The sequence below is a fragment of the Carettochelys insculpta genome, chromosome 21 (genome assembly GCF_033958435.1).
Source record: "Carettochelys insculpta isolate YL-2023 chromosome 21, ASM3395843v1, whole genome shotgun sequence".
NCBI classification, from domain to species: Eukaryota; Metazoa; Chordata; order Testudines; family Carettochelyidae; genus Carettochelys; species Carettochelys insculpta.
In genome coordinates, this window is record NC_134157.1 from 1,997,055 (window position 1) to 2,023,823 (window position 26,769).

The window sequence follows — 26,769 nt, forward strand, 5'->3', positions numbered from 1 at the left end:
TGGGCAGACCCCATTGGTTCCCTTCTCCTTCCAGACATGAAAGAGTCCAAGAAAGACGCCCTGCAGCCGCCGGCTCCCAAGACGGACTCGAAGCCGGAGGCCAATGGGGAGCCCCTTTCTGATGTGGAGGTACCCAAGAAGCCAGAGGGGAAGCTCAGCAACCTGGTGGCCTGCTCCAGCCTGGCCCAGTCCCAGGCGTCCCTGCGCTCAGCTTCCTCTGTGGGCTCCGTGCGGGGCGATGAAGGTGGGACTTATTCGGAGTTCTATGGGGATTACTCTCCATTGTTCGATAACCCACAAGACCCCGAGAACGCCAGTCTGCAAGGTGTGTAATGTGCCGCAGGGCCGCTCTCCCGGTGCCGCGCTCGGCTTTCTTGGAACGGGGAGGTGGGGGGCTCCTGCCAGCTCTGAGAGACCTATCCCGCTAGGGCTGAGCGCCTGGCTTCTTCCCCCGCCCGCCCCCACACACACACCAGGGATGCCTGGCAGGGCTCTGTTCCAGCACGTGCAACCCATGCACCCCGGGCCCGTCGGGCACGCGCCTGCCTTGGCTGTCTGTGCGGGGACCCCGCCTTACAGCAGGTGGCTAGGAGTCTGGGAGTGCAACCCCACCTGCGTGGGGAAGCCATGAGTTGGTGCACCAGTCTCCCAGGGTTGCAGCTGGGAACACCTCAGGCTCTGGCTGGGGAGGGGGTACCCCGGAGTGCTGCACTTGGTGCTCATCCTTGGCCTGGCTCCGGCTGGTTTACTCCTGGCCAGCTCGGCCCCTTTCCTTCCCCAAGCGACCGAGCCTCCGCACCAGCCGCCAGGGCCCCAGGCGAATGCTCCCGGTGGCTGGGCCCTGCCGCCGCCGTCTCATGGCTTTGTTCTGCTCCCCGGCAGCATGAGCCAGGCTCGCCCCGGGGGCAGGGGGCAGCTCATGCAGCTCTGGGCGCTGCCCAGTGCAGAGGTCTGTGACGTGTTCCCAGGACCCCCAGAGTCTCCCCCGGCGTGGGGATTCCGGTATAGCAACGTAATCCCCAAACACCAGTCACCCAGCAGCCGCCGCTGGAGTCACAGCCCCGCTCGAGCTCATTTCACGGCTCTTAGCACCGAGCACAGGGGACTGGTGTTTTATCTCCGCCCCAGGAGCCCGTCCCTGAGCGTCGTGGCTGCCCAGTACCTGAGGAGCATGTCTGGAGGCGCGAGCAGGGAGCATAGCGCAGACTCCCCTGAGCCGAGACCTCCGCAGGACTCGAACCCCACTCCCTGCCTGGGCCACTAGCCCAACTGGCCGGCTCCTGCCGAGAGCTGCTCCGGCCGTGGTGGAGGGGAGGCGGCAGCTCAGGCAAATGCCAGCAACAGTGAGGGGGGAATTGCTGGATTTTCAACAGCAAATTGAAACCCTAACTATGTTGGGTCTCGAATGGGGCTGCGGTGCCTCGTGGGCCCCACTGTGCTGGCATTACAGCTCCGCATGCATCTCCCACAATGCCCCGTGCGCGCTCAAGGCAGTGCATCATGGGAAACGAGGGCTGGCTGGGAAGCCTGGCCTATAGAAAAGAACTGGGGCGTGAGGCCTAAGAGCGGCCATACTGGGCCAAGCTGTGCCCACCTTGCTCAGCGTCCTGTCTCTGGCAATCCAGAGCTTCCAGGGGAGGGCGGAGAGCATCCTGTCCCGTCTTCCCCTCCCAGCCTCGGGCAGGACTTCCGAGCAGGAGGTCATGTCCTGAACCGTCTTGGCTACTAATCAGTAACAGGCCTATCCCCGGGTCTCTTTCTAACTCACTTAGAAGTTGGCCTACCCAATCCCACCCCGGGGAGTTCCACAGGTTAACTGCGCCTTGTGTGGCGTGGGTGTTCGGCCTGCTGGTGCCTGTTTCACTTCATCTGCTTTTGGTGTTGTGGCACCTGAACTACAGCTCTGCCACAGCTCTGCACTGGCGTTTCACAATCCCCACGTCAGGCTGGAAACCAGTTGCTATTCACCATGAAAAATTGTTCTGTCAGAAAGCGGTGGCAGCGGGAAATTCCCGGCCAGCCCTACAGCTTCCCAAGTCCCTCATGTCTCCCTGCTGGCCTGGGCTGGGTGCGGCTCCGTCAGGGAGGCTTTCTCAAGAGGAGCCTGGTGTCTTCTCCCCTCCCAGATGAGCTGGAGGGTGGGGGCTCCTGAGCCCCATGGGTGGGACCAAGGCAGATAGGCACAGAGCGGTCATGACGCCAGCAGGGATTGTGCTGCTGGTGGGGCAGGGTCCCCCTCTCTCAGGTCGCCGAGTCCTGACTGGTTCCAAAACCAAGAGGTTGAACCCAGGGTGCAGAATCCCCTTTGCCTCCCGTGAAAATGGAGCTGCCAGCATGGCATAAAACCAGCGCCTTCCACCTGGCTGGAGCCCGCTGAGCTGAGCTGAGCTGGCCCGTCCAAGGCTGCAGGCTCCCCCTGCTCTACGGCTTTGTGCCGGGGGGTCTAGAGAGATGGCTCAAGCAGGTGGCCTGGGGTTGTGGTCCTGGCGCGGTGTGCCTGGCCTGTGTGAGCTGGGGCGAGCTCTGCCTGGAAGGGCAGTGTCTGCAGGGCGGTGACAGACCTGAAGTAAGGCACCTGCCAGGCTGCTGTGCTCCCAGGGCTGCTGCTCTGCCCTGCCCTACGAGTCCCTGGTGGGCTCGGGGATGCTGGCCAGTTACGGTGACCTGCTGACCCTGCCGGAGCAGCTGGCACAAAGGATATGTGAACTTAGAAAGCAGCTTCTGATGCCAGGCCCCCGTTGCTGGCCTGCCAAGGCCTGTGCTGGCTGGAGGTTCTGCCTTGCCACGTGCACCGCAGTCCACGAGAGGCGCCAGCCGGTGCTGGGGCTGGTGTCCCGCCCCCCTTTCCAGCGTGAGCCCCGTGCTGCGTGGGGAACGTGCCCTGCCTCGCTGGCTGCACGCGTGCTCGTGTGCCCCGGTCGTGCATGCGCCAAGTCCCAAGACGTCGTGCGGCGACTGAGAGCTGAGCCCCTGCCCGCATCTCCCCCCGCCCACCGTTGCTCTCCCTGCTCCAGACCAAGAGGCTGATGCCGAGACTGCAGACCAGGCCCTGGTGGGACAGGGCAGCTTTAAGCTGGAGGGCTCCTGGCTCAAACTGCGCCAGTTCCATGGGCTGATCATCAAACGCTTCCACTGCGCCAAGCGCAACACCAAGGCCCTGTTCTCGCAGATCCTGCTGCCCGCCTTCTTCGTCTGCGTGGCCATGACCGTGGCGCTCTCGGTGCCCGAAATAGGTGGGTGCGGGTGCTCCTTCCCCACCCCCCATGCCCGGCTCCGTGCCGCCTGTTGCTGCTGCCAGGCCTGCGTGTGCTGCATGTGGCCAGTGTCTCTGGCTCCAGCTACGGGAGCAGCCCCAGGCAGGAGCAGGGACCGGCTATCCAGGAGTCTCCCTGCGCTCCTGGACTGTGGGGTGGCCCGACGTGGGGACCGGACCTTGCTCAGCCTGCCCCTTCTTGTTCCCGCAGGCGACCTGCCGCCTCTGATCCTCTCGCCATCCCAGTATCACAACTACACCCAGCCCAAGGGCAACTTCATCCCCTACGCCAACGAGGAGCGGCGGGAGTACCGGTGAGAGGCCTGGCGCTGCCCGGCCTGGGAGCGCAGCCACGGCCTGGCCCCAGTGCCCTGGCTTGCGTGTGCTGCCAGGCTGTAGAGCCGGGGCGCTGCTTGCAGTGCAGGGTCGGAGCTCTGTCTGGCACTGACCCGTTCCTTACCCACCCCAAGGAGGTGCAGCTGTGGGGAGGGCCCCACCGCGGGCGCAGTACTCAGCAGGGCCGGCTCAGTGCTCAGCCTCGCGCAGGCAGCCGGCCCTGGGAGAAGTTCTATGCTGTGTCCAGCTGTGGCCTGTTAAGGCCTGTCCGTGGCTACCAGCCTGGGCCAATGACGTTCCGGGGAGAGGCCCCTGATCCCCTCCCCTGGGCCCCCTGAGCCAGAGTGCCGGCTCCGTGGCACTGCAGTGACAGGGCTCCCTGCTGAGCCCCACCTGGCAAATCACTTGGAGCCTAGCCGGCAAGCCAGGGCTTTCTCAGGCCCATCCTGGAGAGCACGGCTGCCCCAGAGGAGTGTCCTCTGGTCGCTGAGCCCGTCTCCCTCGGCTCCTTCTCCCCAGCATAAAGCTGTCGCCCGACGCCAGCCCCCAGCAGCTGGTCAGCACCTTCCACCTGCCCTCGGGAGTGGGGGCCACCTGCGTGCTGAAGACGGCCTTCAACAGCACCCTGGACCAGCTGGTGCAGACCCTGAACCTCAACAGCAACGAGTCCAAGATGCTGGCGGCCAAGTACTTCGACGCCATGTGCGTGGATTCCTTCACCCAGGGCCTGCCCCTCTCCAACTTCGTGCCGCCGCCCCCCTCTCCTGCCCCCTCCGACTACCCCGTCTCCATGGATGACGACATGGTGCACGCCTGGAACTCCACCACCTACCCCTCCGTCCTCAGAGGTAATGCAGGGCCCAGCGGCATCTGTGGGTAAACAGCCTCTGGCCAAGCCACACCTTCCCCGCGTGGCCAGGGCAGCCGTGGGGGTGAGCGCCTGTGTTTCTGGCATTGCTGTGGGGCCCAGTCTGGGGCTTTCCCCTAACGCCGCCTCAGGGAGAGGTGAGGCTTTACAAGGCACCCAGGGTTCAGGTTGGAATGGGCTGGCGGGGTGTGTGACGGCTGCCCGGCCTGGCTGTTCAGAGTGTACGCGCTCTGGAGGAGCAGACGTGGGATCCGACGTGCCCTGCCTAGGCCAGGCCCTGTTGCTCATAGTTAGAGATCAGCTCAAGCAGGAAGCCCCACACCCCATCCGAGGTGCCCGTAGAGCCCAGAGCACTGGGCGGCCTCGCTGTCCGTGGCGGCGCCGTGCTCTCTTTTTGAACATTGTTCCATTCCTGGCCCTGGTGAGTTCCTGTACTAGGGAGTCCCACGGCTGCTTGTGCGTGGTGTGGAAATGCCAGCCTTCCTTCTGAGCCTGTCCAGCGCCCTCTTGTCCTGAAGCTGGGAGGTCCCAGCTCTCCCCTCTCGAGATCCTTCGCTAACTCCTACGCTCCTGTCACATCTGTTTCTGCTGGTCCTGTTCCTTCTCCTCGCCCGTCTCTGAATGCCCCTGTGGCTCACTTTCCCTGGCAGCTTGCTCGAAGGGTTTCTCAGCAGATAGAGACTCGCCCCCGGGAGCACGTGGGAACTCCTCTGCCTGAATTCCAACGCAGGAACACGTGTCAGGCTGCCTTGGCCTCTCCAGCAGCCGTACAGAAGCTGTGTCTCGTGGCCAGCTCGGTGCTGTAGCAGCTGGGCCTCCGCACGGGCCAGATCCCCAGCGGGACCCTCTGGCCTGTGCTGCCCCATCGCTGCTGCTCTCTGACCCACCCTGGTGACTCACCAACTCGGGTGTGTCTCCCTGAGCTGGCTCGTTCTCCCCAGCCCCGGCTCTCCCTGCAGGGCCCCTGTCCCCTCACCTGGAGATGCTCAGTGGGCATTCCTGAGGGTCACCGTGTTCCTCTTGTCTCCTCAGAGACCCTCACCCTGGCTCCCTCCCTGCCCCGCATCGTCCACGAGCCCATCCGGTGCACCTGCTCCATGCAGGGGACGGGCTTCTCCTGCCCCAGCGGTGTGGGAGGCCACCCGCCCCAGATGAAGGTGGTGACTGGGGACATCCTGACGGACATCACAGGGCGCAACGTCTCCGAGTACCTGCTTTACACATCGGACCGCTTCCGGCTGCACCGGTGAGCACGCCGGCCGGCCAGCCAGCTGGCACTTCCCCCCTGCATGGGGTGGGGTCCCAGCGTGACAGTGCTGGGACTGGAGCTGGACCAGTGGCACCAGGGTGAGGCGGGAGGGGAGGCTGAGCTGCCTGCTCCACTCACCTTACCGCCTGCTGGCTTGTCCTCCATGCAGGCCCTGGGGCAGGGGAAGATTCAGCACGTGGGGGGCGGGGAGGAGGGTGGGGTGATCACGGGCCGCTGGTTTTGTTTTAATTCGGCATCACAGCCCCAGCTCCCAGCTGGCCAGTGACTGAGCACTGCCCTTTGTGGGCTGTGCAGGGAGTGAGTGTGGGCCACATAGGGCTGGCAGGGCTGTTCCTGGGATAGGCTGCAGCAGGTGCTGCTTGAGCCTAGCTCACAAGTGGCTAACTGAGGCCATGAAGAGCCCCAGCCTGGCCCTCGGGGCTGTGACCACCCCCCAGGATGTCTGAGCGCCGAGATTGCCCTCGGGGCTGCGTGGTGTCCAACCTCGCGGTGGAAAGGAGAAGCCCTGGCGTGGCCGCAGCAGTGCTGCAGGGACGTGGTGAGGGGGATCGTGGCCCCACTCTTGGGAGGCGTTGGCTCCTGCTCTGAAGCCTGGGCAGGCCCTGCTGTGGCCAGCACTAAACCCTAGTTGCTTAAGCAGCAGGGCGCTCCCAGAGGCGAGCTCTGGCTGAAAGGGAGCAGCCTGGCCTTCCCATGCAGGGCTGGCCGAGGGGCACAGCAGCTGTGACCTTGAGTGAAGCCGCCGGCTCTCAGGGACTGGGTTGCGTTGGGTGGCTGGGAGCAGCTTGCAGGTCAGAAGTAGTGCCGAGACTCCAGCCAGGGCTCCCTGCCCTGCCCTGCCAGGGTTCTCCTGTGGAGCCCAGCATTTCAGGGAAGGCTCGGGTCCCGTTCCTCGAGTCATCGTCTTTCCTCTCCAGCACCTGGGCTAAACGGAGGTGGCACCCGCCTGTCTCTGCTTCCCCTTGTGCCCTAGGTATGGCGCGATCACCGTTGGCAATGTCCAGAAATCCATCCCAGCATCCTTTGGCACCAGGGCCCCTCCCATGGTGCGGAAGATCGCAGTCAGGAGAACAGCCCAGGTAGGGGATGCTGGGGAAGGAGAGGTCCTGTCCCTGTGAGCTGCCCAGAGACCAGTCCTCCTTCCTGAGCCCTGTGGCAGGGGTCCCAGCACGAGAGGGACATCCAGGCTTCCCAGCGTGCTCTTGGGACGGGGGGAAAGTCCAGTCTTGTTCCTGGCTCCACTCAAGTTGGGTTTGTTTGGAGGTCAGGTGTCGCCCCACTGAAGCTTGCCCTGCTGTGGGGTGAGCCGGGGCCGGAGGTCTCCCTGGTGCCCCTCAGCAGCACTTGGTTGCCGGTTGGCAGCTGGTGTTGTGCCCATTGCCAGCCTTGGGCAGCGGCGACTCTGGAATGGCCACTGCTGAAGGCAGGCCGGTGGGTGCTGCTGCTCCCCCAGGCACCGCGCCAGAGCGACGTCCCTGTGTCGAGCCGGCCCCGCCTGGTCATGGCTCTTGGGAGGGCCCCACTGTGTGCCCATGAGCCAGGCCTTGCAGGGTTAGCCCAGAGCCAGCGCTCACGTGCTGCCAACTGCTCCGGCCCCTCCGCTTGCCCCAGCGTGGAGCGGGGCAGCGTCCTGCAGCTGAGGGCGCATCTCTGCTCGGCTCTTCCAGGTCTTCTACAACAACAAGGGCTACCACAGCATGCCCACCTACCTGAACGTGCTGAACAACGCCATCCTGCGGGCCAACCTGCCCAAGAGCAGAGGGAACCCCGCTGCCTACGGTGAGCTGGGCGCCAGGCTACTGCCTCACCCTTGGCCTCTGCGTGGAGCACAGGGCACCTCCACGTCCCCTCCGCTTCACTCTCCCGAGACAGAACTTCTGGCTGGCTCCAGGAGCTCCCCAGCGGTCGTCCTTCTGTCTCAGGAGACCTTCCCCACGATGCCCTCGGTCGCCCTCGGTGGTGTTTTCCTTGTGGCTTGACGGTCTGACAAGCGAGATGTTTGTTGCCGTAATGAGATTCAATGCATATGAACACCCTTCCCGAGCCCGCACCCTCTGCCTCCGGTGCAGAATCCCACCGCTGGCTCATGGAGGGGGAGGAGGAAATGCCCCAGGAGGGAAGCTGGGCTCTAGACAGGCTCTGGTCTGGCTGCTCCTGTGCTACAGGGCCATGCCCCAGAGGCACTGTGGATCAGGGAATTGGGAACAGGTCTCTGGGTGGCAGGGACAGGATCGGAACCTGAATGTCTGCCAGGCAGGAGCTGAGTCAAGGGGTAGTTATGGGCGCCCTGTTCAGGGCTGATCCCCAGGGTGAGGCTCAGGAGCTGTTGCCTGCCAGCTCTCACTTCGCTTCCTTCTGCAGGCATCACAGTGACCAACCATCCGATGAACAAGACGAGCGCCAGCCTGTCCCTGGATTATCTGTGTGTACCGAGGGCTGGCGGGAGGTGTTGACTGGCCTAGTTGGGTGGGGTCATTTTGTCATGGCTGGCAGGGGAGGGAAACCCATTAGGCCTGGAAGGGTAGGAACTGGGCCAGCCCAGGTCTGGCCCCAGCCAGAGGTTGAGGAGGGATCCCAGCCCTCCTGAATACGTGTCAGTGAGGGGAGGTTGGCTCCTGGTCCCAGGGAAGCCCAAGGAAGTGGGGCGCTGAAATCCTCCTGAGGGTTGAAATTCATTCCCATGACAATGCACTAGCCTTACGCAGGCCCTGCACACCAGTTCTGCACACGCGCACAGAGCGCCTTGGGTGGCTGCTTGCAGGGATGCCCAGCTGCCACGTGAACGGTGGCTTGTTCTGTGTGGAGTCCAGGGTCAGATCCCCCGCCTGGGATAGATAACCTCGTCCCCCTCCGCCTCGTTCCTCCCCTGCAGCCTGCAAGGCACAGACGTGGTCATCGCCATCTTCATCATCGTGGCCATGTCCTTCGTACCAGCCAGCTTCGTGGTGTTCCTGGTGGCCGAGAAGGCCACCAAAGCCAAGCACCTGCAGTTTGTGAGTGGCTGCAACCCGGTGATCTACTGGCTGGCCAACTACGTGTGGGACATGGTACGAGCCAAGGAGGGCGGCAGGGCACAGACCTGGGCGGCAAAGGAAACTGGGGGCTGTCTGATGCCCAAGAGGGAGGCACGTGCGGGTCTCTGGAGGGGTTCTCCAGCCCCAGGAAGTTCCAGGCTCTCCCAGCACAGGACCATCTCTTCCCCGACCCCCATTAGCAGCCAGCGCTTGGAGAAGGGTCTGCTGAGCACTTCCCATCCCTGGGCAGAGGGTTACCGCACTGCTTACGTCGGGGGGCTGGCCCTGTCCATGGGGATTGCTTGTCAGGTGGCGTCTTGTGGCCCTCTCCTTGGTCTTGGGGAGTGCACAGAAGCTTGGACAGGCCAGTTGTGGGGAGAGGGTTTGGCTGTGCCCCACATGAGCCTGTGGGGCACACTGGGAGCACAAGGGAGCAGTGGATGGCGTGCATGGGACACTCCTGGCACCTCCGATCCTGTGGGCAGGAAAACCCTTTCTGAGCCCTGTCCTTTAACGCAGCGTGTGCACAGATGTTGCCCTGGTAACCTCCTTTCCCCAGCACCATGCAGCCAGAAGCCCTGTCTGTTGGCATGGCAGCGGGCGCCCTGGGCTTTGCCAGCATCACTGGCCCAGCTGGGACTGGGGGGTACCACAACACAGCCGTGCCGTCGGAGCGTGGCAGTCCTGGCCTGGGCAGTTATCCCTCCCCTGCTGGTCCGGCGTCCCCGGTTCTGAGCTCTCTGAACGCGGGCGGGTGAGCTCTGAGCTCACGCCTCCCCTCGGTGCATCTCTTCCAGCTGAATTACCTGGTGCCGGCCACATGCTGCATCATCATCCTCTTCGTCTTCGACCTCCCGGCGTACACGTCCCCCACCAACTTCCCAGCCGTGCTCTCGCTCTTCCTGCTCTACGGGTACCTGCGCTGGCCGGCCGCTGCTTGGGGCGCCTGCGGGCCTGACCCGCCCCTACCTGTGCGGCGGGTGAATGGGCAGCAGGGTCTCAGGCTGCCCAGGCAGAGGGGGTTCCCAACAGCCAGCAGTGGAGCTGGGAGCACTGGAGGAGGGCAGTCCTCTGGCAAAGCGCTCAGCGATGCAGGGGCTGGTGCGTGGCCTGGCCTGGCCTTGGGGCGCCGGACCGTTGCCTTAGTCACTGCAGAGTGGCAGATTCTGCCGGCCTGACCCATGTGCCTGCTCTGTGCTACCAGCCCATCTAACCCAGCCTGGAGGATCTGTTCCCAGAGCTCCGCAGCTCCCTGTGGGCTGAAGGAGGGTGGTGTGGGCAGAGCCTGGGGATGTGGTTCAGGAGGTCTGGCTGTGTGGGTGGTATGTTCCCAAGTGGCCTCTTGGCCCGGGCATACGCTGGCGGTGCGGCCACTGGGGCCAGGTGTGGACATAGTGCACTGGAGCAGATTGGGGTTCGCGCTGGTGCAGTTCCGTAAGAGCTGTGAGCGCTCGGCGCCAGCCAAAACAGCCCCCAGGACTCGAGCCGGACGGCCCCAGTGGAAGCCTGACATGCTCAGGTCTCAGCCTCCTGTTGCCTGCAGTCCAGTGCACCAGGTAGCTCAGGGGGCGGCTCCGGCGACAGCGTCTGGGAAGGAGTCACTAACGCGAGGCGAGTGGGTGCTTCTGTGCTGGTGTGTTGTCCAGGGAGGCGTTCGCTGCTCAGGAGTCGCCCTGGGAGGAGCTGGCTGAGGGCTGGCTAAAGCCCCGCTGGGTTGATAGTCCATGAGCTGAGGCTGTCGGAGTTCAGGGGTCTTGCTCGCTAGGCTAGTGGGACGGGGCTGGGCAGGGCAGGGTGGCCGGCGCGGGCAGGGCTGGGGCTCCGTCCTGCAGCTGTTGCACTCCCGTTGGCGTTCTCTTTCCACCAGCTGGTCCATCACCCCCATCATGTACCCGGCCTCCTTCTGGTTCGAGGTGCCCAGCTCAGCCTACGTCTTCTTGATCGTTATCAACCTCTTCATCGGCATCACGGCCACTGTCGCCACCTTTCTGCTGCAGCTCTTCGAACATGACAAGGTAAGTGCCCCTGTGGGCGCCCGAAGGGGAGGGACGGCCCTGCCAGGACTGCTCTGGGCCTGCTCCCAAGGTCTTCCTCCAGGTCAGCAGGGCCCCTGCTCCAAGGGACAGCAGGGAGGAAGCATGTTGCCAGGCCCCACGTGTGGGGCTGCAGAGCAGAGCATGCGCCAGCTGTTTGACCCCAGTGAGATCTTCCCTCCACACCCTGCAGCCTTGTTCTCAGGGGCGCTTCTCCGGGGTGGGCACAGGGCATCGGGGGGTGGGGTGTGGCTCATCTTCTCCTCCCGCCTCGGCAGGACCTGAAGGTGGTTAACAGCTACCTGAAGAGCTGCTTTCTCATCTTCCCCAACTACAACCTGGGCCACGGGCTGATGGAGATGGCCTACAACGAGTACATCAATGAGTACTATGCCAAGATCGGTAAGGCTCTGGCCCGGCCTGGCACAGGCAGCATCTCACGGACCCCCTGCCGGCTGGCCTTGGGACGCCGCGCGTGGCACAGAGGACATGCAGCTGGTGCAAGCAACTGGGGAGGGGGATGGGAGGGAGATGGAGCAGGTTCCCTCGTAGAGCTCCGTCTGTGCAGCACCTAGTGCGATCTCTGGGGAGGGCTAGGGCTCCTGGTCACTGTGACGGCGTGCTCCCCAGGCCCCCCAGGCTATCGCTCACGGCCGGCATCGATGAAACTAGCCGCAATGTCCAGCTCGAGCTTTGGCCGGGCGCTCCCAAGTGCGGCAGAGACACGGGGCTGTTGTCAGTGATCACAGGACTCTGCCGTTCGCTTGGGGAAACTGTCGCTTACCGAGGAGGCATGGGCAAGAACCAGCACTTCAGCGCGCCATGTTGTGATGGAGTGGGGGATACCTGTGTGTGTGTGTGTGTGTGTGAGTGGCTCTCAGAGGGTGTGGGGCTCCTGCCGAGGGTAACCCTGACAACCAGGTAACACCTTTGTACTGCAGACAAAGGAGGAGGTGGAGCCTGAGGGGTTTGAATTGGAACTGGGAGTTGGAAGCAGTTAGTCTGGGCTGAGGGAGAGAGAGACAAAGGAGGGGGCAAGGCCCCGGCTCTGGGGGCCCCTCGGGGCCTCCTCTCCCCAACATGGATGGGACTGGCTGTCTCTGCCTGCTGTACTGACTCCTCTGTACGATGCTGTGTCCTGTCGGCTAATAAACCCACTGTTCTCCTGCTGAGTGAGAGACTCTCCTGCCTGCGGACAGGGTGCAGAGCTTGGGGGACCCCAGAACCCCGTCACACATGTGCTGCGGGGACGCAGCACAAACCAGGGTCCCACGCCAAGGAGCTCACCCTCTGCCTGGGGGCTCTGGCCAGGGAAACCTCTTTCCAAGCGGCTTTCGCGTTTAATTCCAGAACTGCTGCCGTCTTGGAATCGGCTGCAGAAAGTACCGAGACAGCCTTTGACTAACCACAGGCTCCTAGTTCGGGTTTCCTGAGTACGGGTTGAACCTCTCTCGTCCAGCGCGCTCAGGAGCTGACTGGTGCTGGACCACGAGAGGTCGATATTGTCTAGCACATTACCAACGCTCCCACTGCTTACTGGGCCCTTAGTTAGCTGTAAGTTACACCTCAGTATCTTCTAAGAGGCCAGAACACTGAGAGCCGGGGCTGGTGGCTGGAAAAAAACTTTATGGGACAGTGGTTGTCCAGCCAACTAAAACCAGATGATGCCAGATTATGGATTAGTGCCCGACTAGACAGTTTCGACTGGTATTCGGTATTGCGAAGTGACAGGAGGACTATACGGGTGAAGGATGCCCACATGGAAGGGCCTTGCTCTGTCTAGCTCCAGCACGGGTGACAATAAATTGCCCAAGATCTCGTGTGGCATCAATCCTAGAAGTGAAGAACAAATTGAAACTGAAATACCGCTATTGTATCAGTGCTACTGTCGCCTGCCATGGAAAAGGTTTCCTTTTCCCAGTCCCGCTCCATAGCAGCAGGTTTTAGGTAAAACCACCTCCTCCTTTTGTCTCTCTTCAAGGTAGCAGTCGAACATCTGCTCCTATCACAGTCTAAGCCCTGGCTCGGGCAGCCCTGTGAAATGTTGGCTTTCATGGCTTGCTGGTTTTTTTTCATCTTCGTTGTGGGCATTATATTGAGATCTGGGCTTCTCACCCTATGGGCACCCTTTTTTACTCTGCATCCTTTGATGGGGTTAGGGGTTTCCCAAGCACTGCACCCCATCTGCAGGCAGGAGTGACTCTCGCTCAGCAGGGAGAACAGGACGTTTGTGAGGCGACAGAGGCTCAGCTCAGCACAGAGGTGTCAGTACAGCCGGCGGAGACAGTCATTCCAACCCAGCCTGGGGAGAGGAGCCCGAGGGGTGCCCCAGCTGGGGTGTAGCTTCCCCTCAGCCAGGCTGGCTGCCTCCCCTCTCTCTCCCCCAGCTTCTAACTGCCGCCTCCGATTCAAACCCCCCACAGCTTCCCCCTGCTCTGTGTTCAGGTCAGAGGTGTTACCTGTCAACTTAGGTTACAGCCCCAGAGGTCATCCTTGGCCTGTCTGTCTGTCTCTTTCCCCCCCCCCCCCCGCCCCCCACACACACACGAGATAAGAGCTCAGGTTCCAAGGCCCTGCCCCGACAAGCGCACCTGTGTGTGTGTGTGTGTGTGTGTGTGTGTGTGTTTTACTCCCTCTGAGTGGCCTGTTGACACCTCTGGCGCCCCTCTGCGCACAGAGGTAAGCGGGTGTGTGCACCTTGGCAGGATCGGGGCCACAGGTCTCAGCTAGGTGTTGCTTGAGATCTGGTACAGGGCATTTCTCCTGGCCTCTTGACTGGCCAGTATGTCGCTGGGAATGTGGCCCCTGTGCTCCGTGAGCAGAGCTCCTGGTTTTCCTTCTCGGCCGGGTTACTGTGGTTAGGCAGGCTTGTTCCTGTGCGAATCTCTGGTAAAATACTGGTGCTCTCAGGCCTGGTGCTTCAGGGCACATGTTGATCCAGAAGGAAACTCAACATCCCTCTAGCAGAAGCTGGCACACGGCGCCGGGGTCCCCGAACAGAAGGGCCTCCGCTCAGAGTGACGTGGCCTGGGGCTTGTCCTACCCCCACTAACACTTCGCTTCCCCCAGGGCAGTTTGACAAAATGAAATCACCCTTTGAGTGGGACATTGTGACCCGGGGCTTGGTTGCCATGACGATTGAAGGCTTCGTGGGTTTCTTCATCACCATCATGTGCCAATACAACTTCCTCCGGAAACCACAGTGAGTGGCAGGCTTGGGGGCTGGGAGGCTGCAGGCTGGCCGTGGAGGCCTAGTCGCAGGCCAGGTTGGCCCCCTGGAGAGCTGGGGCTTTGAATTCTTCCCCTTGGGTCAGCACCCTAGCCGGGAACAGCCACCCGGGCTGAGAGGAGCCTGTCATGTGGCCGCTCCGCCCCTGGAGAGCACAGCGGGGAGGGGTGTATCCCGCCATTGCTCAGGGACTCCCTGCCCAGCCAGGCCAGGGCCAGCAACGCTTCAGGGGTCACTCTGCAGCTCAGCTCACCAGAGGACAGTGTGTGAGCAGAATATTGACACACACACACCCCCCGACCCCCCCCGAGTCCTCTCAGGCCGGAAGTGGGAGGTACTAGCCCTGTGTTGGAGGGGAAATGGAGGCACAGCTGCAGGTGTGACAGGATACAGCTACCTGGCAAGTCAGAGCAGAGGTGGGATTAGAAATGGGTGACCGGGACCGGGCCTTATGGTCCAGCCTCTGGCCCCCACTGCCTTGAGAAGGTCCACGGCCCCTTGCAGCCCACCTGGCTGCCCAGCACAGGTCATGCCACGTCCCGCCCCCTCCTGCAGGCGGCTGCCCGTCTCCACCAAGCCCATCGAGGATGACATCGACGTGGCCAACGAGCGGCACCGGGTCCTGCGCGGAGATGCCGACAACGACATGCTCAAGATTGAGAACCTCACCAAGGTAGGGGCGTCTCTGGCTGGGACCCAGACCTGCCCTCCGCCCCTCTGGGGGTCACTGAAGCCGGTAGCCGGCGCAGCTTGAGCTAGGAGGCCATGTGTCCAGCTTGGAGACGGGTGGCCTGTGTGCACGCCGGCCGCTCTGAGCGTGGGCATGCAGCGGAGCCCCCAGCCGGACAGGAGAGCGAGCTGCCAGCACATACCTGGCCCTGGCAGCCCATGGTGGAGCTTGGGGCATGGCTCCAGCTCACCCAGAGTACGGCTGCCGGCTGGGGACCTTTGCCCGCCCTTGGCGTGGGCAGCGCTGGTGTGTTGCCAGCCCAGCACTTGGCCGCGCGGCAGGCGCCCCAGAAAGCGCCCCTCTGTTCCCGTTGGGTCAGGTGTACAAGTCACGCAAGATCGGGCGCATCCTGGCCGTGGACCGTCTGTGTGTGGGCGTGCGGCCCGGGGAGTGCTTCGGGCTGCTGGGCGTCAACGGGGCGGGCAAGACCACCACCTTCAAGATGCTGACGGGGGACGAGAGCACCACAGGAGGGGAGGCCTTCATCAACGGGCACAGGTACCTCAGCCGGGGGAGCCTGGCGCTCAGGGCCTGTGGGTGGCCTGGCAGGGGAGGGTCCAGCCCGACCAGGGGGGCGCTCTGGAGTCAATCCATCCCCTGGGGCTATTGCGGAGCAGCACCGGCTGCCTGTGGGTTTGGATTTTCCAGAGCAGGAGGCCGTGGAGTAGCCAAGCTCCAGGCGGCAGTCGCAGACCGGGCCAGCACCTCTGCCGGCCTGGCTTCGCTGCTGGGGAGAGCAGGGCTGGGACTTGGCTGTGTCGCACAGGATAGGGGAGCAGGAATGCGAACCCAGGGCTCCACGTGCCAGGCTAGTGCTCTAACCACTGCACCACCCTTCCCCTCCCCGCAGCATCCTGAAGGAGCTGCTCCAGGTGCAGCAGAGCCTGGGCTACTGCCCCCAGTTCGATGCTCTGTTCGAGGAGCTGACGGCGCAGGAGCACCTGGAGCTCTACACCCGGCTGCGCGGCATCCCCTGGAAGGACGAAGAGCGGGTCAGGCTGCGGGGAGCCCCCTGGGCAGGGCGAGGGGTGGCTGGGTCATCACACAGGGCCAGCGTCCCTGTGCCTCTGGCCAGGAGCAGGAGGCCCTGAGCACCGGCTGCTGGGAGCTTTCCTCCTCCCCTGGGCAGCAGGGCTGCCGCTCAGGCTGCAGGCTGTCTCTCTGCCAAGGGCCTGTGGGCCGTCCTCCAGCCCTGGCCCCGGTGGGCAAGGCAGGCCTGGGTTCGGGGGCCCCACTGCAGCAGCTCTGGGAGGCTCTGCTGGGAGTTCCCAGGCCACTGGCTCTGGAAATGCCATTTTGTGTGTTTGTGCAGGAGCCACAGCCCTGGTACTCTCCAAGACTGCCAGGGGCCTGGCTTCAGCAAGGGGCCCCTTGCCCTTCCCCAGCCCCACTGATCCCCTTCTCGCCACTGAGCTGCTGCGGGGAGACCAGAGCATTCGTCAGCTCCCGCCTGCCGCGCTCCAGAGTGAGCAGCGCAGCTTCCTGCCTGGCAACGTGCCCCTCTCCCCCCAGCACAGCCACCTATGGGGGTGCAGCTCTGCGCTGGGGGCCGGCCCGGCCCAGCCCGGCCCGGGGAGTGCCCACACCTGTGCCTAGCCTGAGTGCCTGGAAGGAGGGGCCGGTGGGAACGTGGGGAATGGGCCACAGCTCCTGAGTCTGAGCGCTGTGACTTGGGGCCCAGCGTGTCTGGCACGTCCCCTGGAACTCCCAAAGCACCTGGGGCAGCTGCCCCAGCCCCTGCAGCAGGCCTGGGGCACACGAGACCGAGCGCCAGGCCCATGTCTCCTCGCCCCGTGCCCGGCTGCACGACGGCCAGGCCTGTTGCAGGCACAGCAGCGGGAGCGTGGCCCTTGCCGGAGGCTGGCTGCTTCCAGAGGGCCCAGCGAGCCCCGCCCCTCACACAGCGCCTCCTCCAGGTCGTGAAGTGGGCGCTGAAGAAGCTGGAGCTCACCAAATACGCCGACAAGCCCGCCAGCACCTACAGCGGGGGCAACAAGAGGAAGCTCTCCACGGCCATTGCCCTGATCGGCTTCCCCGCCTTCATCTTCCTGGTGAGGCCCACGCGGCTCGGCTGTGTGCCTGGGGCTCTGGCACAGCCCAGCGCTGACTGTCCTGGCTCCTGCTTGAGGTGCCTGGGGCTGAGCTCGCCCCAAGGGCAGGCAGCTGCCTGGGGTAAAATGGGTCGAGTGGCAGGAACTTCCCACCCTGCTGCCCCCTGGCTCAGAGAGAGCTCTCCTGCCTACCCCCCCCACCAGCCTGGGGGGCTGAGCGGGGATGGGGGTCCCCTGACTGCCAGGTGGGTCTGCACACACTGCCCCCCCGCCGCAGGCTAGGGTGAGGGGCAGACAGGAGCCGTGTGCCAGTGCCATGGAGACGGGGGTCAGGACAGACAGATGCTGCTCCAGGGCTGGGGCCCCTGGGCGCTACCGCGGTACGCCTGGTGCAGCAGCACCGTGAGCGGTGGGGTGGGGCGGAGGGGAGGGGAGGGGAGGTGAGGCTGGGCCTGGTGCTGGAGGTGGCCGAGCTCAGCCTCTCTGCCTCGGAAGGACGAGCCGACGACGGGCATGGACCCCAAGGCCCGGCGCTTCCTGTGGAACCTCATCCTGGACATCATCAAAACAGGCCGCTCCGTGGTGCTGACGTCCCACAGGTCCGTCCCACTGCCCCCCCCCCCCGCCCCCAGGTGGGAGCTAGCCGGGGTCGCCCCTGGAGCCGGCAGCCTCCCCGAGTTGGAGCTGTGGGGTGGGAACGCAGGGGCACCAGTACCCAAGGACCAGACACGGTTCCCTACCCCCATGCAGGCACCTGGGCAGGGAAGACATCAGGGCCCAGAAGAGCATCTCTGGGCCTCCCCTGTGCTGATGGCACCCCAGGGCCTGGCCCCCCCCAGACTCCCAGGGTCGGCACAGCCTGAGCCTTGGGCCGCTTGTGTGAGAGGCTCAACCCCTGGGCTGCCTGGGCTCCGGAGGGCACTCCGGTGGGCAGCACAGCCGGGCCAGGCAGGGCCATCCTGCTCACCTGGGCCTCACCCCTGCAGCATGGAGGAGTGCGAGGCGCTCTGCACCAGGCTGGCCATCATGGTGAACGGGCGGCTCAAGTGTCTCGGCAGCATCCAGCACCTGAAAAACAGGTGAGTGGTTCCCACCCTGCGCTGGAAGGGGCAGTGGGGAGAGCATCCCCCCCCCTGCCCCACCAGCCACATCCGTCTGCAGGGCCCTGCGAGGGGAGCCCCCCACTGCCATGGGACCAGACTGGCCCATCTGCAGGGGCCCGTGAGGGGAGCCCCCCTACCAGCCCCATCCATCCGCAGGGGCCCAGGAGGGGAGCTCCTGACTGCCACGGAAGGAGCCCCGTCCAGCCACAGGGCCCTGCAAGGGGAGCCCCCAACCGGCCTCCAGCCCGAAGAGGGGGCTGGGCGTGATGCCAGGGAGGGGCAGTCGTGGGGCAGCACCTGCCACCAGTGTGGCTGTACCTGAGGCTCGTAGGCTGGGAAGGCCCCTCGAGGGGGCGTCTAGTCCAGCCGCTGTGCTGGTGGCCGGGCTGCGTGCTGGCTGCAGCATCCCTGGCAGGTGTGTCCTCGAAATGTCCCCGCTGCAGATTCCGCCCCCTCCCTGGCCCGCCCTTACGGTGCTTAACCCCCGGCAGGAAACTTTTCCTAGGCTCCACCTGCACCTCCCTTGCTGCAGGCCAAGCCCCTGGCTTCTCCCGCTGTCCTGTCTGCAGGGGTTAGGGAGAATTGTTCTGTAGCCTCAGGATTCCTGGCCTCCTCCGTCCCAGGGCCTCCACGGCCGGCCGCTCTGCCAGTCGCTGGGGTCACCTGGGAAGGAAGGCTCCCGCTCTCCTTTGGGTGCCAGGCACACGGGCCTGGCTGGCAGCCAGGGGGTGCAGCTGGAAGGAGTGAGCTGAGTGGCACAGCCAGAGGCTCCCTGGGATGCACGCTGCAGTGGGCTGACTCGCGCAGCTGCCTGGCCTTGTGTCCGGGGCTGCTCGGCTGGCTGCAGAGGAAGGTGCAGGGTGGAGCCAATCAAGGCCTGGCAGGGAGAGCGCCCGTGGGGCAAGGGCTCCTCCCTCGCCCTGCGCTGTGCCCTGCTGTGCGAGGCCGGCCCAGGCTGCGGCCAGGCCTCTTGCTGTGTCACGCGTCGCCTTTCGCCCTGCCCAGGTTTGGCGACGGCTACATGATCACGGTGCGGACCAAGTCCAGCCTCAACATCAAGGAGGTGGTGCGGTTCTTCAACCGGAACTTCCCCGAGGCCGTCCTCAAGGTGAGTGTCTCCCCAGCTGCGCCCGGCCCCACAGACGGCCTGGCCCAAGCCCCAGCAGCCGCCTGCCTCTGGAGCAGGCTTCAGGCTGAATGGCAGAGTGTTGTGGGGGCTGCCAGCTTGGCAGGCTGCAGCCCTCATGCCCCTTGCAGCCAGCTGGTGCTGCGACCTGATCTCTAGCCCCACAGCACGTGGGGCCAGCCAGGGGGATGTTAGGGCATGTGGTGCTCTGCACCAGGCTGAGGTGTCATCAGAATGACTCTTCCTGCCCCCCACGTCCTTGGCAGGGTCAGTGAGTTCAGCTCAGGGAGAGGTTGCTGGGTGCCGGGCAGGCCTGGCCCGCTCCAGCCAAGGCTCTGCCCTCAGCCGGGCTGGCGCCTGGAGCCAAGATGAGGGAAGTCCTGGCAGCTGTGGGGAGCAGCGGCCCCTCCACCTGCCCTGGCTGGGGACGTGGGCCTGAGGCTTCCCTGGCCTTGGCCAGGTGGGGTCCCCAGTTCCCTAGCAAAGCTGGGGTGTGGCCTCAGGAAGGAGGCGAGCAGGGCTGGGGCTGTGGAGAGGCTCTGCTGGCCTGGCCTGGCAGTAAGCTCCTTGCTCAGGTGGGAAGCAGAGGCCTGGTGGCAGACACAGGACTGCGCTGCCCGGGGCTTTCTGGGGGGACCCTGCATCAGCCAGGCTCAGAGACGAGGCTCCCATGTGGGTGCACGCCTGTGATCCCTTCCCCAGGGTGGGCAGGGCAGAGGGATCCCTCTCCTTCCCCCTTGTCCACCTGGGCCCTCCCCACAGGCTGCACAGCCAAGTCCAAGGGGAAGGAGATGGACTGGCCAGGAGTAGCTCCATGCTGCCGGCCCAGGCCTGGGGCAGATGCAACCGGAGTGGGGGGGAAGTTGGGGCTTCCAAACATCCGGGTACGTTTTCCCCTGAGCCCTCCAAGCAGGGGGCCCCTGGCCCTCGCTTGAGACGGACTGGAGGGGCTCATGGTCGGGGAAGCTGGCTGGTGCCTGCCCCGGGCCTGTTGGGGCTGAGCCTTGGCCTCTCCCGCCCCCACAGGAGCGCCACCACACCAAGGTGCAGTACCAGCTCAAGTCGGAGCAGATCTCGCTGGCTCAGGTCTTCAGCAAGATGGAGCAGGTGGTGGAGGTGCTGGGCATCGAGGATTACTCCGTCAGCCAGACCACGCTTGATAACGTGAGTCCCGGGGCCGGCGGCTCTTGGGCGAGGGGGGTGGGGGTCAGCCAGCAGGGCTGCAGCCCTCTCTGGGGCCGCCCCTTGCGAGGGCTGAAGGTGTTCGTTGTGGCTAGATGCCGAAGGGAGCGCGTCTGTTCTCTGCCTGGCCCCAGCTGCTCCGTGTGGAGAGGGCCTTCGCCGGTGCCGGAGGGCCAGTCTGGCAGAGCTGGGGCTGCCACAGGCTGGGCTCCAGCCCCGGGTGTGCACGCAGGCAGGAGGGTGGGACCTGTGCTGTGTGCGGTCTCCCCAGCCCCGTCTCCCCTTCGCCCTGCCAGGTGTTTGTGAACTTTGCCAAAAAGCAAAGTGACAACCTGGAGCAGCAGGAGGCCAGCCCCAGCTGTGCGGTCCAGTCGCCGCTGGAGCACATCCTGAGCCTGCTGCGGCCTCGTGCCGCGCCCACCGAGCTGCAAGCCCTGGTGGTGGAGGAGCCTGAGGACCTGGAGACGGATGACGAGGGCCTGATCAGCTTCGAGGAGGAGAGGGTGAGCGCGGCTGCAGTTGCCCTGCCCCTGGGCGTCCTGTGGTGCTTGGGCGGAGCTGTGCCCTCCCCTGTGCGTGCTGGGGCGAGGTTACCCGGCAGAGTCCTGGGCACTGCCCTCCACTCGGGAAGAGGGAGGCAACGGAGAGCCCAAAGTGGACTTTGTGGCCAATCCCAGAGCAGCGCTGGGCTGGACACTGCTGCCTGTGGCCCTCACCAGAGCCTGCAGCTGGGGGGGCAGCCCGGGCAGAATGAGGGTCCAAGCCCAGCCCTGGGGGCACAGGCGTCTGCTCAAGCAGCCTCTGCAAGTCCTGCTCCCTGGCAAGACCCCCTGGGGAGCTATGCCCCTTGTGCCCTGCCTGGAGCTCCCATTCCCAGGCACTGAGCGCTTCTGTCTGGCTTCTCCTTGGGCCTGTGCAGCCCACTGGCCCAAGGAGGGGTGGTCCCAGAAGCTCTTCAGGACCCAGGCTGGGACCCCTGCCCAGTGTTGGCCTGGCTTAGGGACACTGGCCGTTCCCTGCTGTGGGGGTGAGGGTCTCACTCTCGCTCACGGGGCCGAGGTCCCCCCGGCCAGCGGCTGCCCTGTGACCCGGCTGCCCTGCTCTCCGCAGGCTCAGCTCTCCTTCAACACGGACACTCTCTGCTGAGGAGCTGGGCTGCGAACTGCCAGCGGGGGAGCTGCTGACTCCCCAGTGCCCTGCCCCTTCCCCACCTCCACCGAGCGGTAGCGAGGCAGGTGGCCATCTCCACCCTCTGCGGGCAAGGCTGCTCGCTGCCCTGGGCTGCCGGCACAAGGCCCAGACCTGAGGGGAGAGCACCAGCTTGGATGGACGCTGGCCAGACCCGCAGCAGCTGCTTTCCCTGCGGCTGGCAGAGGGGGACGGCTGCAGGGTCGTGGGAAGGAGCGAATAGACAGAACGTTCTGCGTGGCCGCCGTGTTCTGACCCATTTCTGAGCACCGCGAGCAGAGCGCAGCCAGGACGGGCGCTTCGCCTCTGCCGCCCTGCCAAGGACTCGCTGGCCAGCTGCTCCCTGAGGCAGGAGGGCCCCGGCCTATGCGAGGGAAGATGTATTTTTTTTTAATGAAGTGACAGGCGGCTCGGCACAGAGCTGCCAGCCGCAGTGGGAGCAGAACTTGGCTTCCCCTGGGGTTTGGCTCCTGTATACTTTTTTTTTTTTTAAACACGGCTGGAGGGCCAGCTCCCCTGAGCCGCAGGCTTGGCCTGGCCTGGCCTTTCCCTTCAGCCTACTGTGCTGGCTGAGCCGGGCTGCCTCTGCCAGGGGGCCAGGGACTGCGGCCCGTTCCTCCCAGGGCTTGGCCAAGCACAGTGCGTGGCCGTCGGCCTGCAGCTCTCTCCAGGCAGCAAGCCCCTGTTCTAGTGCCAGGGCCAGATGCGTGGAAGCCGCCCCCTTGCTGCTTTCTCCACCAGCCCATCCTCCATGCCACTCCTTGGACTGAGCAAGAGTTGGGCCAGCAGGAGAGCCCGGGTGGGGAGCCTATAGGGGTTACCTTTCACTGTGCCCCCACCCCAGCCAGGAGGGGGCAGGACCCTACGTCTGCTTTCCACGCTCCTCTCTGCCGGGGAAGGAGCCATTGAGTTCTTCCCCAGCTGCCCCTTGCTGGCGAAGGTAAGCGCCAGGCCTGCGCCCTCTGGGGCTAACCTGCCCCTGTGCTGCTGGGGAAAGGAGGGGCGTGTACGGGAGCTGTGTTAGCACCACCAGGCCTGGTGCTGAGAGTTACGAAGCTCGCAGCCCTGTCTGCTGTGGGGTTGGAGGGCTGCAGGCGGTGCTGGCTTGGAAGCTGTGACTCCCAGGGGGTTTCCTGTGGCAGAGGGGCGGGAGGGTGGGGGTGGCAGCCAACCTGCAGGGCTGGGCCAGCTTGTTCAGCTGCACTAAGTCCTGTCGGCGATGCAGCTGCAGCAGCTGGAGCGTGTGCATCAGCATGCTGCTCCCGACCACTGAGGCCCCCTCTGCCCGCCCTTCACTGCCTCCCCCAGCTTCCTCCTCAGCTGCCACTGCAGGGCCTCCCTTCTCCCCTCCAGTCAGCCAGGAGCTCGGCTTTTCTTTGCCGCGGGGCCGGGCCTGATTCTGCTTTCCTCCGGCACGTACTCAGGAGGAGCAGAATCAGGCCCCTAACTCCCCATTGGCGTGTTCTTGCATGATGGTACCAGCTGCCCCCGTAAGAAGCCCCCAGCTGCCAGGTGAACCAGCCCCCCTTCCCCTTGCAGGGGGCCACTTGGTTTAGCTGGTGTTTTGGCTGTGTTGCCCCTGGAACCTGCCCAGGCTCCATGAAAGAAACCTGAGCACAAGGCTCCCGATTTTTTTTTTTTTTTTCCCTCTTTTAATCTCCAGGAGAGCGCGGGGCAGGGGAGTCGCCAGCTGTGCTCCAGGCGCAGGGGCAGCCTTTGTTCCAGCAGCTGCAGGGCCGGCAGCTCCTGCATTGGTCTGTCGCTGTTAAGTGCAGAGGAGGCGGCTGGGCCATGTTACAAACCACCTGGATTAGAAACAGAGCGTTCAGGCCTCAGCACCCCCCAGGCTCCTCCCTGGGCTGAGGCCCAGTTAATTGCACACAATTTCTTCAAGCAACCAACCTGGCAACCAGTTTCCCTTCAGCTGCCCAGCCCACAGGGGCGGGCTGGCCCCAGGACCCGCCCCAGCCTGGTGTAAGCCTTCAACCCAGGGCCCCTTTTCTGAGTGCAGTTCCCCCTGGGGACATCAGAGCCCAGCCTTCTGGTTTAGCTCCCAAGGGCCCCAAGCATGGCCAAAGAACTGTATGTAACCAGTGCTGGTGCCCGGAAGAGTGCCTGCCCCTGCTGGTTCTGTAAGTGGGGGGCATGCCTCCCCCCCAGGCACAAGCTGGGCAGAGCTCTGGCAAGCAGCACTGGGGGGCTGGGCTCATAGGCAAGGGCCATGCGCAACTGGGAACTGGGGTGTAAAGGAGACAATGGGAACCTGCCACCCCAGGGCTGCCAGCCAGAGCCCCATGGCTTGGCTTCCCCCTCCTCCAGAATCCTTTGCCTAGAGGTAGCTGGGATCTGCTTGTCAACCCCAGGGTGGCAGCAGGGCTGCAGAAGTCAGCGTGGCAATGGGCCCCTGTCTGCTGTGAAAAGTGACATTGAGGAATATCACTTGTTGTGTTGTCTCCTTTGCTTCGGTGCTGCTGGCGCTGCTCTGCCTGTGGAGCTGGGTGCCTGGCCTGCAGCCGCTGCCCGGCTCTGCCTGTGGAGCTGGGTGCCTGGCCTGCAGCCGCTGCCCGGCTCTGCCTGTGGAGCTGGGTACCTGGCCTGCAGCTGCTGCCTGGCTCTGCCTGTGGCCTTGGGGGCGGGGGGGAGGAATAGGGGGAGTGGGATGTAAGCAGCCCCAGCCCCAGAGAAGGGAGTCGGTGCCCTGGAGCAGCCGAGGGGATAGGACCCCTGCAGGCACAACAGTACTTGTCTCCTCAAAGCCTGGCCTGTATGAGGCTGAGCTGTTGCCTTCCCTGTGGTTATCTGAGCCCCGGGCTGGCGCGCTGCCTTAACTCCAGGTGCTTGGTTTTGGTTTGGGTCTCCCACCGTGCTCTGAGGCTGCTGGCTCCCTGTGTTCAGAGGGTGGGTCTGTTGGGCACAGAGGAGTGGGGTGACCTGGGAGAGCCTGTATATTGCAAACATCCCCCCCCCCGCCCCCCGGATGTGAAAATGGTTGTTTTAAATAAAAACTCCAGCCCTAGACCAGTGGCGGCGCAGCCCTGAGCTCCTGCCCCCGCCCCGTGTCCTACGCCGGGGGGGGCTGGGAGCAGAGAGGTTCGGGGTTGCCCAGCACCTTCGCATACTGACCCATGCTGGACGAAGGCCAGGGAGCCCTGGGGCTGAGAGGACCTGGCCTGGTGATGCCAGCGCAGGCTCCGGCCCTCTGCAGTGTGGAGCAGAGAAGCGAGGGGGTGCAGCTGGCTGCCCTTTTGGGGAGGAGCTGGAGCACTTGGCTGCGGGGGGGTGGCCAGCTGGGGGCACATCCTAACCTGGAGCCCTGTAGTGAGGGCAGCAGGGGCTGAAGCCCTCCCCACCCTGCCTGGGATTTGTAACTGGATGCTGCTTGTGTTCCCCTCCCCCCCCCCAGCCCAGCCGGGGGCAAAAAGCAGCTGTGACCCCCACCATGTGCTCTTCTCACTCCCAGCCCTGGTGGAAACCTTAGGGAGAGCTTCAGGGTTTCCCTCCTCAGCCCTCCCTTGCCCCCTGCCCTGACCCCTGCACCCCCACGTTGTGAGCTCTGGCACTCCACCCACATTTAAAGCAGGGGTGGGGGATATCTTCATAGCCCAGCCCCCAGCTGCAGTCACCTGCTCCGAGGCTGCCTCCAGGAGCTCGTGTGGAGCATGTTACTGGGGTGCTTGTTAATTGCTTTAAGCCACAGCTGGGGGCACAAAGGGGAGTGAGCAGGACTGCAGGCCAGGCCCCCCAGGCTGGCACCCATCTGTCCTCTCATCCATTGCTCCCACCAGGGAGATGCACCACGTGCCGGCCAGCCTGCCCCTCCAGCCCCTGCCCCTCTGTGGCTTTGCAGGTCAGGGCTATGCTCAGCTGGGCAGGGCCCCGGCCACACCTCTGCTCCCTGCCCCCTGAGACTCCAGCCGCTGCTCTCTGCAGCGTGCGCGCCCCCAGCCTCTAGCAGGCCCGCTCCCAGGTGCCGTTGTTTCTCCCTTGGACTTGCTGCAGCCAGACACCCAGCCTGGCTTGGCTTGAGCCTGCCTGCTTCCGGGGCTCCCACCCCTGGGCTCCCTGATTGAGACATCAGGAAGCCAGGTAAAGGAGCAGGTGGCTGTGCCAGGCCCTGCCCCTTCCCGTCAGCCAGCAGGGGGGAACTTCGAGGCCCAGTACTGCAAGCGGCGCTCTCCTGGCAAGCACCGGGCCTCTCTGGTGCCCCACTGGCTCTGCGGGGGCAGAGGGCCTTGAGGCTCTGCCCACAGGGTAGTAATGCCCCTCACACCTCCGTGGGAACGGCAGGCCCTGTCTCTACCACAGTGCTGCAGAGAAAAGCTCCACCACACAGCACCAAGGTCTTTAATGAAAGCTCCTGGGGGGTGGGGGGGGTTAGGGCTAATCTCACAGTTCTGGGGGACCCGACTCGGGACATCAGACCACTCCCCTCTGGCTCAGCGTTTCCTCCCCCACACCGCGCCCGTGTCATTCGCCACCCTGGGAGCTCACGGGCTGGAAGCAGATGGAGATGGAGCTTCCATGACACGTACGACCCCCAGCGGCTGCATTGGTCACTGGCTGCTGCAAGGTGCAAGAGGGGTGCTGCCTTATGGCCGGTGTAATGTGAGTGCTTGGGCAGGCGCCCAGCTGGATAGCAGAGTCCTGCAGCCAGCAGTGTATCTGTACTGAGTGTGAAGTTCTCGCCTAGGTGATGACACCTTTTGTTAAGCACTTAGTAATGAAAAAGTTAAACCTTTCCTTGGTCAGCTTCTGGCTCCCAAATCATAGCACAGGCCTGTCCAGCTGAACCTCCTCTTAAAGTAACCTTTTGGGGGTTTGAAGAGAGGAAAGGGTACTGTCAAAGCTTGCAACATAGGCCCAGGGAAAGGGTCACAGTTTGAATGCGTGCCAGGAAGCACCGGCAGAGAAGTGCCCTTACAGGTTGTAAGGGGATGAGCAGCTCAGGAAATGTCTGCTCTGCTAGCTTTTTCAGTGTCTTGACATGAACACGCCTCCTTAATGTAGAGTTGGTCCCAGCAATCGATTTGCTGCGTAGCTCTAGTGGTGTATCTGTTGGGTGTCTTGCATCACCAATGAAGCTTCCAAACGATGCCTTCATGTGACTACAGCTTTGTTCAGGATTTCCTTGCATCTGTTCACATGCATTGGCACAGAGGACTTGGACACAGCTATCACCAACCACCGTGCTTGCTGAGGGTAGGCTAGAAACGCTTTGGCAATGATCTCCATCAGAACACCAAAGACTTTCTCACAAGAGTGGCAGATGCGGGACGTTAATTGGGAGGATGCTGTCGAAAACCGACGAGGAGTGTCTGAGAGCAGCTACCGGATCACAGGCCCTGGTTCTTATGGGAGACTTTAACCACCCAGACATTTGTTAGGA

The 26,769-nt window shown here is 64.0% G+C and overlaps 1 protein-coding gene across 2 annotated transcripts in view; it reads left to right on the top strand.

The window, feature by feature from the left end:
• The window catches only part of ABCA2 (ATP binding cassette subfamily A member 2), a 90,286-nt gene extending 67,104 nt beyond the window's left edge, over nucleotides 1–23,182 (top strand). For both annotated transcript variants that reach the window (XM_075015082.1, XM_075015083.1), the window contains 23 exons: nucleotides 35–325; nucleotides 3,015–3,233; nucleotides 3,465–3,567; nucleotides 4,109–4,437; nucleotides 5,490–5,703; nucleotides 6,701–6,806; nucleotides 7,395–7,506; nucleotides 8,089–8,149; nucleotides 8,600–8,774; nucleotides 9,539–9,654; nucleotides 10,609–10,756; nucleotides 11,053–11,176; nucleotides 13,844–13,976; nucleotides 14,559–14,676; nucleotides 15,053–15,231; nucleotides 15,584–15,725; nucleotides 16,650–16,784; nucleotides 17,280–17,383; nucleotides 17,771–17,863; nucleotides 18,893–18,995; nucleotides 20,040–20,177; nucleotides 20,492–20,698; nucleotides 21,306–23,182. In XM_075015082.1, coding sequence (XP_074871183.1) covers nucleotides 35–325; nucleotides 3,015–3,233; nucleotides 3,465–3,567; nucleotides 4,109–4,437; nucleotides 5,490–5,703; nucleotides 6,701–6,806; nucleotides 7,395–7,506; nucleotides 8,089–8,149; nucleotides 8,600–8,774; nucleotides 9,539–9,654; nucleotides 10,609–10,756; nucleotides 11,053–11,176; nucleotides 13,844–13,976; nucleotides 14,559–14,676; nucleotides 15,053–15,231; nucleotides 15,584–15,725; nucleotides 16,650–16,784; nucleotides 17,280–17,383; nucleotides 17,771–17,863; nucleotides 18,893–18,995; nucleotides 20,040–20,177; nucleotides 20,492–20,698; nucleotides 21,306–21,341 — 3,386 coding nt within the window. In that variant the 3' untranslated portion in view covers nucleotides 21,342–23,182. The remainder of the gene's footprint in view (nucleotides 1–34; nucleotides 326–3,014; nucleotides 3,234–3,464; nucleotides 3,568–4,108; nucleotides 4,438–5,489; nucleotides 5,704–6,700; nucleotides 6,807–7,394; nucleotides 7,507–8,088; nucleotides 8,150–8,599; nucleotides 8,775–9,538; nucleotides 9,655–10,608; nucleotides 10,757–11,052; nucleotides 11,177–13,843; nucleotides 13,977–14,558; nucleotides 14,677–15,052; nucleotides 15,232–15,583; nucleotides 15,726–16,649; nucleotides 16,785–17,279; nucleotides 17,384–17,770; nucleotides 17,864–18,892; nucleotides 18,996–20,039; nucleotides 20,178–20,491; nucleotides 20,699–21,305) is intronic.
• Nucleotides 23,183–26,769: the final 3,587 nt, after the last annotated feature.